The sequence below is a fragment of the Anas acuta genome, chromosome 5 (genome assembly GCF_963932015.1).
Source record: "Anas acuta chromosome 5, bAnaAcu1.1, whole genome shotgun sequence".
Taxonomy (NCBI): domain Eukaryota; kingdom Metazoa; phylum Chordata; class Aves; order Anseriformes; family Anatidae; genus Anas; species Anas acuta.
In genome coordinates, this window is record NC_088983.1 from 18,628,887 (window position 1) to 18,642,251 (window position 13,365).

Genomic DNA, 13,365 nt, shown 5'->3' on the forward strand with positions numbered 1-13,365 from the left:
CCAAAATGCAGAGCCTTGTGGAGAGATGAGGACAGCATGTTCCGTGAAGGCACAGTGTATTAGCACTAAAAATATGACACTGGTCAACTAGCCAAAAAGGTAAACAACTTGCTTGAAGTCCTGGGGATATTTGTCAGGAATTCAGAAAATAAAATCTTTGGAAGACAGAGGAACCATATGAACTCCCTGTGAGGCAGCAAATGTTCCAGCGATATTTTTGCTTGAGTAATGCTGTATATTGGTCTAGTTTCTATAAAATGAGAGGCGACACTACAAAATCTTGGAACAAACATGTTGGAAATATGGTGTAATATTCCATATATTTAGCATTTAGTCTGGTCTGAAAACTGACTGTAGTATCTTTTGATCCCATGCTTAATGTCTTCTACTTGGAAAAAAATCGACTCCTTTTTGAAGGAATTTGTGTCATCTCAGCGGCCTCAGCTTGGGAGCTTAAGAACCTAATTCTCTTTTCTCTAAACTTCTGAAGTTATTGGATAAGACCAAGATTGGTAAGACCCCAGTGTATGTAAAAGAAAACAAGGAAAAGACGAGATAACAATTGTTGATGGAAAAAATGCTGAAGAACTAATAAGCATCTATCTATGAGAATATCCGTCCTCACCCCTCTTGACATTAAAGCAGGCTGACAGTAGTTTTTTGAATTAATATGAACAATATGATGTCCTGCGCGGTGATTATCCCACGCTACTCTCCACTGGTGTGGTCTCACCTCAAGCACTGTGTGCAGTTTTGGGTGCCACAATGTAAGAAGGACATAGAAGTATTAGGGTGTGTCCAAAGGAGGGCAACAAAGATAATGAAGGGTCTGGAGTCCTATGAAATGTGGCTGAGATCACCGGGTTTGTGCAGCTTAGGGAACTGGAAACTGAGGCGAGGCCTCACGGCAGCCTGCAGCTCCCTCACAAGGGGAGCGGAGGGGCAGGCGCTGAGCTCTGCTCTCTGGGGACAGTGACAAGACCCAAGGGCATGGCATGGAGCTGGGACAGGGGAGGGTCAGGCTGGGTGTAGGGAAAAGTTCTGCACCCAGTTGGGCACAGAGTCAGGCTTTCCAGCGAAGTGGGCACTACACACTGAGCCTGCTGGAGTTAAGCATTTTGACAACGCTCTGAGACATACAGTCTGATTTAGGGGTGGTCCTGTGTGGAGCCTGGAGTTGGACTCATGATCCTTGTGGGTCCCTTCCAGCTTGGGATATCCTATGATTCTGTGATGCTGCCTGTTTAGCACTTAATCACCTCAAGATTAAAATCAGCACCTTCATCAGTAAATGGAGATGACTCCTCATAGGTTGTTATATCAGAGAAAACTCTTCATTCTTTTCTTAGATTTCTTTCTTAGGCATTTTTTTTCAGATTTGCTCTAGTTAGATTTAAATTGAAGATTCTCTCATAAGCAAGCGCTAATTTGTTTATAGTTGATGAATGGGTCACAAATCATCTGTTTCATAAATGTAGAGAGAACCTGGTTGATAAAACAGCAACAAAAAAATAGAAAACATCCCTTTCAGAAGTTTGGGTGTGTACGACATGCAATCCTGTACCTGGAAGTAACTATCTGTATTGGTGCTTGAGGCAGATGCTGCTGAGAAACTGGATTTAAGAAACTAGGATTAAGTGACTGAACATTTTTTTTCCCCACTTAGACTGTGCAAGATAAGCATGTTGTTTGACCCTGATCTGCAGGTGTGTGGTGGTTTCACCCTGCTCCACAACTGCTCTCTCACTTCCCCTACTCAAAGGGAGAGAGGGGGGAAGTATGGTGAGAAAGAAAAAGGCTCATGGGTTGAGATAAGGGTAATCTAATTAAAGGGGAAAAAAAAATAAAAAAAATAAGGAAGTGCTATGTGGGAGCAAAGAAACATAGAAAACAATTATTCTCTACTTCCCCTTAATGAGCAGTGTTTGGCCATACCTTGGGAAGCAGGGCCTCAATACATGTAGCTGTTGTTCAGGAGGACAGACATTTTCATAATGATAGCCCCCTTTTCTCTTTCCCTTTCCCACCTTCTATTGCTGAGTGCGACGCCATATGGCGTGGAATATCCCTTTACTCAGTTTAGGTCAGCTGCCCTGGTGATGTTCCCTTCCCACTTCTTGCCCACCAGCAGCCTACTGGCTTTGGAGGTTTGGGGTGGGATCTTGATGCTGTGCCAGCACTGCTCAGCAACAAACAAAACACCGATGTGATTTCAGGGCTATTCTAGGTATGTGTGCAGAGCACAGCACTGTATGGGCTGCTGTGGGGAAGGTTTAATCCATCCTAGCCAGATGATTGCCATCTTTTGTTTAACAGCTCAGTGCTTAGAGAACATGAGGGACCTGGGCTCAGGTCAGCCATAAGAAAGCAGGAATGCCATTTCTGTAAAGTGCCCTGTTTTAGTACATTTTAGGCCATACTGAGCCAAACTGTTCTTTTCCTGTATGTTAAGGTTGGATCACTATTTAGTCAATACAGTTGTGAGTTCATGAGAACACCAAGCAAGTGGGAAAATGGTTCTATACCATGGTGATTAAAGCATCAGACTGGAAAAACAACAAATGTATCAAAAAGGTGTAAGATGGTTGTACCTATGAAATATACTGCCCTGGAAAAAAAAAAAAAAAAAACAGCTTCTTTAGCAGAACTGATCTTATTTTGAACTTTTTTTTTCTCTTCTAGTGAATGTACCAGCCTAATTTTTTAGACTCAGTAATTCAAAGGTCTGAGGTATGAACCTCTTCTGATTTCTCACCCTTTAGTGGCTTTATATATAATATATATATTTCTTTTAATAATGAGTTGGTACAGTGTAATACTGCAGTGGCTTAGACTAATCTTGTCTAAATTGATATAGCTATCTATGGAATGGAAAAGCTGTGTTTCCTTATTTTTGACTAAACGTGCAGCACAGCACAATGTTCTTTGTGGGGAAATAGCTAGGTCAGTTCCATACACAGGAGAAACATGCAAACCAACCCTTTTTTATATGTGGTTACTAAAATGTACATATTCCATGAATAATAACATTTGTGCTTTAGAATTTTTTGGATCTATACCATTTATACTCAGAATGTCTCCAGAACACACATCTATACTCTGAATATCACGTTATTGTCCAGCAAGTAATTCTGCTTCTGAGTCTTACGTTTGTGCTCTTTTCATTAGCTCTAAAAATGCTATTCCTTCTTCACCATTGCTTTCTCAATTAATTTCTACCAGTGGAAGAATAAGAAAATAAAAGATCCTCAGCTGCTCCGCTTTTGTGTGTGTGGCTGAGGTGCACAATAACAATGAGTCAGGCCTTCTGCAGATTCTCTATTTAACAGTGTTACCATTTTTACTTAAAACAAAAACAAAAAAACCCTCCCCTTTCCCCCCAAAACTAAAAAAAAATAATAATAATTAAATAACATTCAAAAAAACACCTTTGGCTGCATTCATCACTCATGAACAAGCAGATATCCTGAACCTTTGGTACTGATTTGTACATCATTCCTTCCATTCTTTTTTCTATCTTGAGACAAGACAATCTTGATATATGTTCAAATGCGCTTTATTGTTGCTATATAGGGATTAGAGGAAGAGTTAATATGTATAATTTGCTTTATTAGTAGTGTTTGGCAGGTCTGAAGTGCTTTTTATTGAAGGATTTCCAGTACTGTGCAGCACTGCATGTACCTACCTACATTGTAGCTAGGTGTTGGCCATTTCATTTTTACGTATTGGGAAACTGAAGCAGTTAGCAGTGAACAAGTCACTGTGGCCAAACAAGTAAATAAACAACCTAGTTAAATCCTTGTCCTCCATGAAAACAAAAAGCAAGTTTACCAACCTAAGATACCATATAACATCTTTATAATCAGTTACTTTCCTTTCTCTACATATACAGTAAGCCTGAAATCCTACCAGTGTTAATGTGCATCCATAACTCTAAAAAAAGCTGGATAATTCATTGCATTTTAGAAAACTGCTCAAAATGACTCCCCAGGAAAAGAGGAAATAAGAAATCAAGTCTGTTTGTATGTTCTTGGGTTGTTTAACTCCTTGGTACTTCAACACAATTTTTTCTGTGCCTTGTATTTAATTAATCTTATATATAACATTGCATTACTAATCCTATTTAACTATTTCCATGCAGCCAGACACAGAAAACAATGCACATATACAGAAAATAAAAAATTAAGAGTAGAGGCAATCTCAAACAGTTCCAAAACTAAAACTTTCTGAAATACCATATATTTATGCTACTACCTGGATTCTAAGCACAGGGCATCCAAAGCCAGCTGAGTGCCTAATAATCTGACAGATCTGTAATCTGACATTGTACCTCTAAAAGAAATGCTTTAGTGGAAACAATACTGCTCACAAAATTATTGGATATTAACTAGTTCAGACAATATCCCTTCTATATATTATAAAGATCACTTCTGAAGCCTCTTATTTCCTATCTAGGCAGTGTCCTAATCTGGAATGAAATCTCATTTCTGAGTTAAGGAAGATGCTTGATTTGGAAAACTAATTTGGTAATATGTGACTTACAGTGACCTCCACATTCGTTTCCAAGGATAAATACAGAATTTACACTGTCACTGCAATTAATGCACAGCAACATTTCCAGTAGTTTCCAGGCTTCTTGTGAAACTGTTGAATTGCAAGTTCATCTGAGTACAGCATAGAAATCTAAAATAAATCTGTCAGTCAGTTGTGCATATCCAGGCTTGTATCAGTATTACTGGAAACAAAATCCAAGTTTATACTAAATAGAGAGTTTATATGATCTAGGAGTGTAAAATGTTGCAATTACACTGCTTATATTTGTATTTGGTTTATAGCAGCCAGTAATGAAAGTACTATTTGTTCAAGAGCTTTTCAGCATGTATTTACATATGTAATTTTATCTCAGGTTATGTGGTATTTGACATAAAACCTGTATTTCTGGAGTGAACTGATAGTATAGCTATCAATTTCTGAAAAGAAGATTTAACCTTCATATTTGTGAATGAAAGCTGGAAATCCTGGGTCAAAGGAAAGTCTAGAAAACCCCCGAACATGGGTTATTAGTAAATAAAATCCCTCTCTCTTTCTCTTTTTTTTTTTTTTTTTTTTTTTTTTTTTTTTTTAAGGAAAGGTTTATTTTTGTTTTAGTCTCAGTCTTCCTGTTGAATGCTTGGGCTGGTGAGGCAATATGGCCTTACATACATGTAAGGCAGCGTGAACATACACCTTTATATACCTATACTACATATTACATATATGTATGGCGCTGTGAACATACACCTTTTCTTATATATCGAACCCAAACTGGAGTGTACTGAGCCTTTCTGAAGCTCAATACTGGTTTTCCAGGATGTATTTCTTGTAGGTTAGTAACTGTCTAGTGAATGGAAAATGGGAATCACCATTTTTCTGTGACCAGACATAGAAGTTCACTATTTCCCAGGGAGGATTCTCACTTAGTGAGAGGGAGAGTTGTGTTCTACCTAATAAGCTCACAAATGGACGGAACAGAAATACCAGATTACACCAGCATGATTTGTCTGCCACTCATAAGGTATACAGTCCTAGTAAGATAATCATTTTTTCTTTTCTTTTGTTATTTCCATTTTCTAGAAAAAACAGGTGAGCCAAACAAAGATCCGTGTGATCTCTACCATACTCTTCATCCTGGCTGGCTGCATTGTCTTTGTGACCATTCCTGCAGTTATCTTCAAACACATCGAAGGATGGACAGCCTTGGAGTCCATCTACTTTGTGGTTGTCACTCTGACTACAGTTGGCTTTGGTGACTTTGTAGCAGGTGAGCAGCATTGAGCCTAGGTGCTATGCATGAGGTCCTTGGCTCTTAGAATTTGTTTTCTGGTGTGGAGAAGGGACATTTCACAATATATTATATCCAATGAAATTAAACTAGGTGTTTCAGTTGAGGTTAATGTGCAATAACATGCAGGACTCCAGGCTGATTTAATACCCATGTACCTTTCCATCTGCAGAGTGTAAGCTTTCAGCAGGGTAGATAACAGGAGTCTGGGAAGTCCTGATTATCCCTTATCGTGCAATGAATTATGCACAAGTTAAATGACTTTCCTATTGAATTCAGGATTTGTATTAGTCCATTAGGTCTCAATATGAGGCTGATTGCGAAGCAAGTAGCCAAAATGATGAACGGACAAAGGTCTTACAAGTTAGGGTTGAGCTATAAGGCTGGAGAAATGTCTGGTTTGATGCAGTACTAGGCTGCTAAAAACTGTTGCAGAAACTGCAGCATTTCAGAGGCTGGATCTTGTTCTCCAGCCTTGGCAACAATTTCTACATTGCAGCTACCCTGTTAAGAAGAACTCTTGTAGGAAAGGAAAGGAAAGACTAATAGGGTATGTATGCATCTCAGTGCTAGAAGGCTGCTCTCTGTGATGAATACAGTACTAGCTGGAGCTATAAATATCCATCCTTATGAATTACCAAAGAAGAAATCAGGATTGTTGGCTAGCGAGATGAGAGAATTTTTTTCAGTCTTTTCATTCTACTGCTTTGCTAAGGAAAAGCTGGTTAAAATAAGTGGAATTTCTTTTCCCATTTGTGCATGACCTCTACTCCTCATTCCTGTTAGTGGTCCTAGTTAAAGGCATTAAGATGCCTATGTTACAAAGAGCCATATTATGCTACTGTTTTGTTATTTCCTATAACATCAGTGGAATTTGAATGAGTTAAAAACATCAAATGAAACTACAGAGATATGTAAAGCTTTGCTGAAGAGCTGTAGACAAGTCTTTCATAGACAAGACTCTCATCCTCCTTTTTTTTCTGACATAGTGGTATAGAAGAAGTGAAACATTGAGGAAAAAATCCACTTTAACCACTTAAGTGTGAAGTAAGAAGCTCACTGCTATTCTGGCTTTGTGGTATCACAGTATGAAGTAAAAATAATTAACAATATTCTTCTTAAGCATGTGGCACTTTGGTAATGTTTTCTTTAATAATATAGTTTTAAAAAAATAAATTGTTGTTCTATATTCAACATGATTGGGAGAATGTAATACACAGCTGGGTTGCTACTAGTGGCCAAGATTTTTCAAAAATCAAATGGGGACCCTGAATAAGAAAACTTCAAAGATGGTCTCATGATTAAGAGCTTAAGGCAAGTGATCACCAGGAGATTTTGATTTTATTGCTGGTTTTGAGAAAGATTGTCTGTCGCTTTTATTTCCTGTCACTTTATTCTCTCTGTACCTCTATCCCTTCAACATCAAAGAGAAAATGCCGTGTCATAAAGCAGCATCAGTGGAGCTATGTTGATTTATTCCACCTAGAATGCGTCCCAACTCCTGCCAAATTGGGAGAGTTTTTGTAGTACTGTTGGAAATACAATTAAGGATGTATTCTGGAAAAACAAACAAACAAACAATCACCGAATATTTGATAGGCTGAAAAAAATAAATGTTTTCATACTTTTTCAGAAGTCAATCGCCTGATTTCTACTTAAGACAGACCTAGACAATCTGCTTCATAGCTAGCTTATGCAGGGATGCGTGTGATCAGAACAGCCTCATTGTACCATAGCAACAGCTGTCCCCACCTACCATTGTTTTGCACTCTTGAAGACTGGAAAAAGAGAGTGATTCATGCAGTGTATGGGGAGAGATTAACATCAAAAACAGTATTTGGGTTCCTGCCAGTGCTCAAATGTCTGAGCTTTCATGGGGATGTTCAGTGACTGTATGCACACTCATGCTCAGTCTGGGTAAAATTAAAGAGTTATAAAATATCTCAGATTGCAAAATTCTCAGGGGGAGACACTGAGCCATGTCATCTGGGGAATTTAATATAGGAAAATCCTAAAAGCTCTCTGTTGTGATAAGGAGGTACAGGTTGGTGTCCAGCTCTCAAACAACGAAGATTAGGAAATATGCATTCCTATGTCCCAGGCAGGGGACTTAGTCTTTCTTGCAGTGCATGTAGCACTGTGATAGGTCTAGAAGTTTCAAAAGTGAGGTTGTAGCTGCTTTCTTTTACAAAGGTTTATCTTGTTCTGTGGTAGGTAGCAGCCTAGGTGCTACTGTATTTGTTTTAGGCCCTTCACCGGAGTTGCCAAATGCTCACATATTTGTTTTACTATCTCTTCCTGAGACTTGCATGAAAAGCATCTTAGATTCCTGCTTGTCTGAGCACTGGTACAGGTTGCTTGGAGAGGTTGTGGAGTCTCCCTCCTTGGAGATATTCAAAAGCCTGGGGAACCTGCTCTGGGTGACCCTGCTTGAGCAGGGTGATTGGACCAGATGACCACCAGAGGTCTCTTCCAGCCTGAGTCGCCATTCTGTGATTCTGTGATATTTGTTGCTTCATTTGATCCATATCTCCTCTAAAGTCATTGGCCAGAGAATGCATCCTATAACTGATACCCAAGCAGACAGTATATTCTTATTATCAGAATTTGTACAGCATTGGCTTTCTGTCAGATACTCTGATTTGGAGGGGAAGGCAAAGTTATTTTTCTGTCTTATACACAGAGGTCTCTGAATCCTGTACTTAAAAACAAAGAATCTGGAAACACTATCACCTGAGGGGGTTGAACTGTGAAGTATCCAAATTACCAGGCTGCCAACAGTTCAGGATGAGGGAGACTAGCTGTATTATTTTTTTTTTTCTTGAAAATGTGTTCATGCTGTTGCAAGTACTATTGAAGCAGGAACTTCAGAATTGCTTCAGACTACCAGCAATTTGAAGAAAAAAGTTTACCAGGTGGTCTGGCAGGTCATATAGCAGCAGAACAATATGCAATTCTGAAGAATCGTAAATCAAGAACAGACTGTTCCTCCCATCTGACAAGCCTCTCATCTTTTATTAGAACTACAATGGTGTTGGCAAGAGTCAAAAATATTTCAAGGAATTTCTCAGAATTTCAGATATTTTGTCATCAATTTTGGCATCTCGTGCTTCCTAAGCATAATTATATGCTTATTGCAGGAGGAAATGCTGACATCCATTACCGGGAGTGGTATAAACCCTTAGTGTGGTTCTGGATCCTTGTTGGCCTTGCCTATTTTGCTGCTGTCCTGAGTATGATTGGAGACTGGTTAAGAGTCCTGTCCAAGAAGACAAAAGAAGAGGTATGACATAATATCTCATTGTTTTTTCATTTTATAAGAGAGCTTTAAGTGCCTGATTTCTGCTTGTCTAATGAAGGATGCTCCTCTGCTTGACCAATGTACAGTATTGCCTATGGTTTACTCCACTGACTGTCTTTGCTATCCTGTTAGCTCTGATCTTTACCTTTTTCACAAAGGGTGGAAAAAAGCAACTGAAGCAAACCTATGTTGTTACACCTCTATCAGTACTATTGAATACACAGAACACACCAGTAGGATTGCAATTATGAAATAAGCAAGACAGGCCTTCACTATGAAGCAAGTTTTCAAACTGTCATAAAAATTTCAAGTGCTCTTTCTTCAAAATGAGAAGTGCATGGATTTTTAAGACATTAGTTGGCTCTGTTCCTTATTAAACAATAATCTGCCTTTAAACCAGGCTTCAACACTGAGTTTTCCCACTTTTCCCTGTGTCAAAGAATATGGTTCTGAGTAAGGGTTTAGATTCAGGCCCCCGTGTTTTTAAAACTTGAAGAAATTGAGTAGGTGGCATCAGGGAAAACATGATTAAATACACTCAGAACATGCCCTCCATGGTTCAAAGACAATATTGCTAGTGCTCAGAATAAGAGTGGAAAATGAAAGGTAATTGCTGTAGCTCTGAAGCTGAAGCCTGCTGTGGGGGAGGTTAATATAATTTCAATTTTTAATGCAATCTCCTCCTGCATTCCTAGCAAAGCTAACCTGGCAGGGTCAACTAAAGAGCAGGAATAACCAAAATTTGACAGAGGCAGAGCTGTTTATCATTTATGAAGGCAGCTGACCCACCTGAGGCCCAGTGCAGCTCCACGAATGAAAGGGGAGAATATCAGCTATCAGGCTGCTCAGTAGCAAGACAGCACTTGGCTGTAGCACCCAGAGGTGGGAATTTGAGCTCTCATGGTGGATGTGAGATACCTGCTACCACAGGTAGTCCAGTTCTAAGAGGACATCTGTTCACCTGGACCACTGGATGCAGAAATGGAGTTCTGGCCCCAGCAGCCCAAGGAAACCATTGACCTTGGTGAGCTGCTGCAAACATTGTACTCCTGAATCTGTTCTCCTTTAAATGAGCTTTAGAAAAGGCCTGTGTTGACTGAGATATTGCTTGGCCATGTCTTTTTTTGTGTGTCTCTCAAGAAGAAGTATTTGTTCAGCAGCCATTTCAGTGCTTTATTCTTAGTTGTTATTGTTCTCTCAGGTGCAAAGGAGTAAAAGAGAACAGAACAGTGAGACATTTAAGGACATCCTCGTGGTGCCCACACAGAATGTTGATGTGTTTTGAAAGCTCCTCCTTCAGGAAGCAGCTTGCTGATTGCTGGCTTGAGGGGGTGTTATTTGGATAGTTATGCAATGGGCACCTCCATTAAAGACAGCTAGAGCTGTCCTGGAGAAGGAACACTAGACTGGATGCATCAGCAGATTTTTGGAGTATTTGAAGTTACCTAATAGGTATTCCCAACATTAATTGCTTTGTGGCACTGAGCAGAATGTTCAATGGGAGTGAACAGCTCTGCCCATGAGCAATACAGAAAAATACATTGCTGTATTGCTACACACTGGTTGCTGTGCTGTTCTGAGGCATATTAGTATAAATATATGTAAATAATTTTGCCCATTCCTGGCTGTCTACAGCTGATATTTTAAGTCATTAATTTTGTTTTTAATCGTGGAGGGATTAGCATGGAGACCTCCTGCCATGGAACATAGCTTATAAAATCTGTGGAGTGGCAAGAAGTGAAACTGGTAGCCTAGTGATATGCCACATAAGTTATTTACTAGTCACGTGTTGGTATCTTTAGACCCTTCCTGAGTATAAACACTTTGCTGCTGAAGTTTGGCCCGGATGTATGCTTTGGACCTGGGACTGGTCTCTGAATCTATGCCAGACAAAAAGGTGGTTATGCTACTGGGAACAATTCGTAGGAATGAATGTCACTTCATTTTGTGTGAGTGTGTTCTTTCTTTCTTTATTTTTATTAATTTATTTTTCTTGTTGTAAAGGTTGGAGAAATAAAAGCCCATGCAGCTGAGTGGAAAGCCAATGTGACAGCTGAGTTCAGAGAGACACGGCGGCGGCTCAGCGTGGAGATCCACGACAAACTTCAGAGGGCTGCCACCATCCGGAGCATGGAGCGTAGGCGCCTGGGCCTGGACCAGAGAGCCCACTCCTTAGACATGCTGTCTCCAGAGAAGCGGTCTGTCTTTACGGCCTTGGAAACAGGACGCTTCAAGGCTTCATCTCAGGAAAGCATCAACAACAGGCCTAACAACCTGCGCCTTAAAGGGCCGGATCAGCTCAACAAGCACGGGCAAGGGGCGTCTGAGGACAACATCATTAACAAGTTTGGATCTTCTGCTAAGATGACCAAAAGGAAAAACAAAGACCTCAAAAAGACCATCCCTGAGGATGTGCGTAAAATTTATGAGACCTTCCGAAACTACTCCTTGGATGAAGAAAAAAAGGAAGAGGAGACAGAGAAGATGTGTAATTCTGAGAACTCTTCTAGCACTGCAGTCCTGACCAACTGCATCCAGCAACACTCGGACCTGGAGAATGGAGTGATCCCCACTGAAACCAAAGAAAGGGAACATGAAAACAAAGCATTACTTGAAGACAGAAATTAAATGTAAAAGATGCTTGACTTGAATTAACAATGTTAGTGTTTTATATACATATATATATTGAGACACGTGCCTTATACAGACTCCTTATTCAGTCTGAATTATATAGCATCGAAGAATATTTCACTGTGCCATAAAGACTCAAGCTTGCTCTGCCAAAACAAGTCAGGAACACAGCACTGCAGAATGGCAACAGAAAACTACGCACATGGAAATTTCAGCCTGTATAAGATTACCAGGGCAAGACGCAAAGGAAGAGGCTGAACCACAGCGATGCCAGCAGAGTGATATGACCATGGCATAACATTAGACAAAAGGCAGCTATGTAAGAGGAGCCTTTGAAAGCGATAAAAAGGAGTATATCTTTGTAATGGAGTATGTATTCATTAAGCCTTCCCCTGGTGATTAAAAAGAGGAGAAATTATTGGAGTGAACTAGAAACTTTCAGTAAGGCTTAGTTTATGTTTTGGCACGTGATCCAAGCTGTATTTTTTTTTTTTTTTTCCATTTTTGAACCAGATGCATTATCTTTCTAAACTCCAAATGAATGTCAATGGACACAGCCACCAGCTGGATGCTGGTTTGAAAAATCAACAGAGACATATTTAAGGGTCGGATTGCTCTTTTCATTAAAAAAAAAAAAAAAAAGAAAAAAACTCTGTCGGTATTTATCTTAACCAGTGGAAAAAAAAAAAGAAAAAAGAAAAAAAAGAAAAAAGAAAAGAAACAAATGGATTTTATTCTCTTGTAGGAAACATTCAATGTAAACTCACAGCAAGAAAGCGCTTATGAAGAAAATGCAACATCTAGTGCTATGTTGTTTAAAAGAAGAGAAACGTTAATTTAATGATATTTGACTAGGTGTATAAAACAGTGGGCCAACTGTTTTTTAAAAGAATTTCTCATTCACACTTTCTACCACTGAAAAACCTTTCAATTTTAATGCTGTAAGACTATGAAGGCAGAAGGAAAGCTTATAGCTTTTGCATGTCAGCATACTGCTGTTCTCTGTAGCTGAATTTGAATTTTTAAAAATAGAAATAAGAGCATATACATTATTCAAATGAGGGCCAGGGCAACCATAGAATCTCAGGGCTCTATGCCCCTTTTGCTGGGTTTGGGTTTAGACAAGAGCTGCAGTCATAATCTCAAATTAAAAAAAAAAAAAAAAAGAAAAAAAAAGAGAGAGAGAAAAAAAGAAATTTAGGAAAAGAAGTTGAGAAAAATATGGTGGTAATCTTTTAAGTGCTTATAGCTTTAAGTGCCATTAATGCTGTCATATTTTGTAACTTTTTAAACAAGTATTTGGAATTATTTGTTTTAATTTCCTTTTCAGGTATTATCTTTTTTTGGCATTTGCTATCTCTTTTCTTGTTAAATCTAAACACGAGCTCTCTGCATTTCCAGGTTAAAGTGAAGTGTAACCAAATTGTAGGTATTTTTAAAAAATCATTTGTGGTGTCTGGACACATATAGATATAAGACACACAAATGTCCCTAGACTTCATAGTAAATATTCAAAGAAAAGGCTGCAAAATATTTAATAGGAATTATGAAAAACACTTAGTTTTGGTAGTCTCAGCCTGCAGGCTACTGTTTGCCATTGCAGATAGAAGAT

General features: G+C 39.0%; 1 protein-coding gene across 5 annotated transcripts in view; it reads left to right on the forward strand.

Annotated features, from left to right (window-relative positions):
- KCNK10 (potassium two pore domain channel subfamily K member 10) overlaps positions 1 to 12,949 on the forward strand; it is a 75,658-nt gene extending 62,709 nt beyond the window's left edge. For all 5 annotated transcript variants that reach the window (XM_068683003.1, XM_068683004.1, XM_068683001.1 and 2 more), the window contains 3 exons: positions 5,614 to 5,800; positions 8,962 to 9,104; positions 11,127 to 12,949. In XM_068683003.1, the coding sequence (XP_068539104.1) occupies positions 5,614 to 5,800; positions 8,962 to 9,104; positions 11,127 to 11,750 (954 nt within the window). In that variant the 3' untranslated portion in view covers positions 11,751 to 12,949. The remainder of the gene's footprint in view (positions 1 to 5,613; positions 5,801 to 8,961; positions 9,105 to 11,126) is intronic.
- Positions 12,950 to 13,365: the final 416 nt, after the last annotated feature.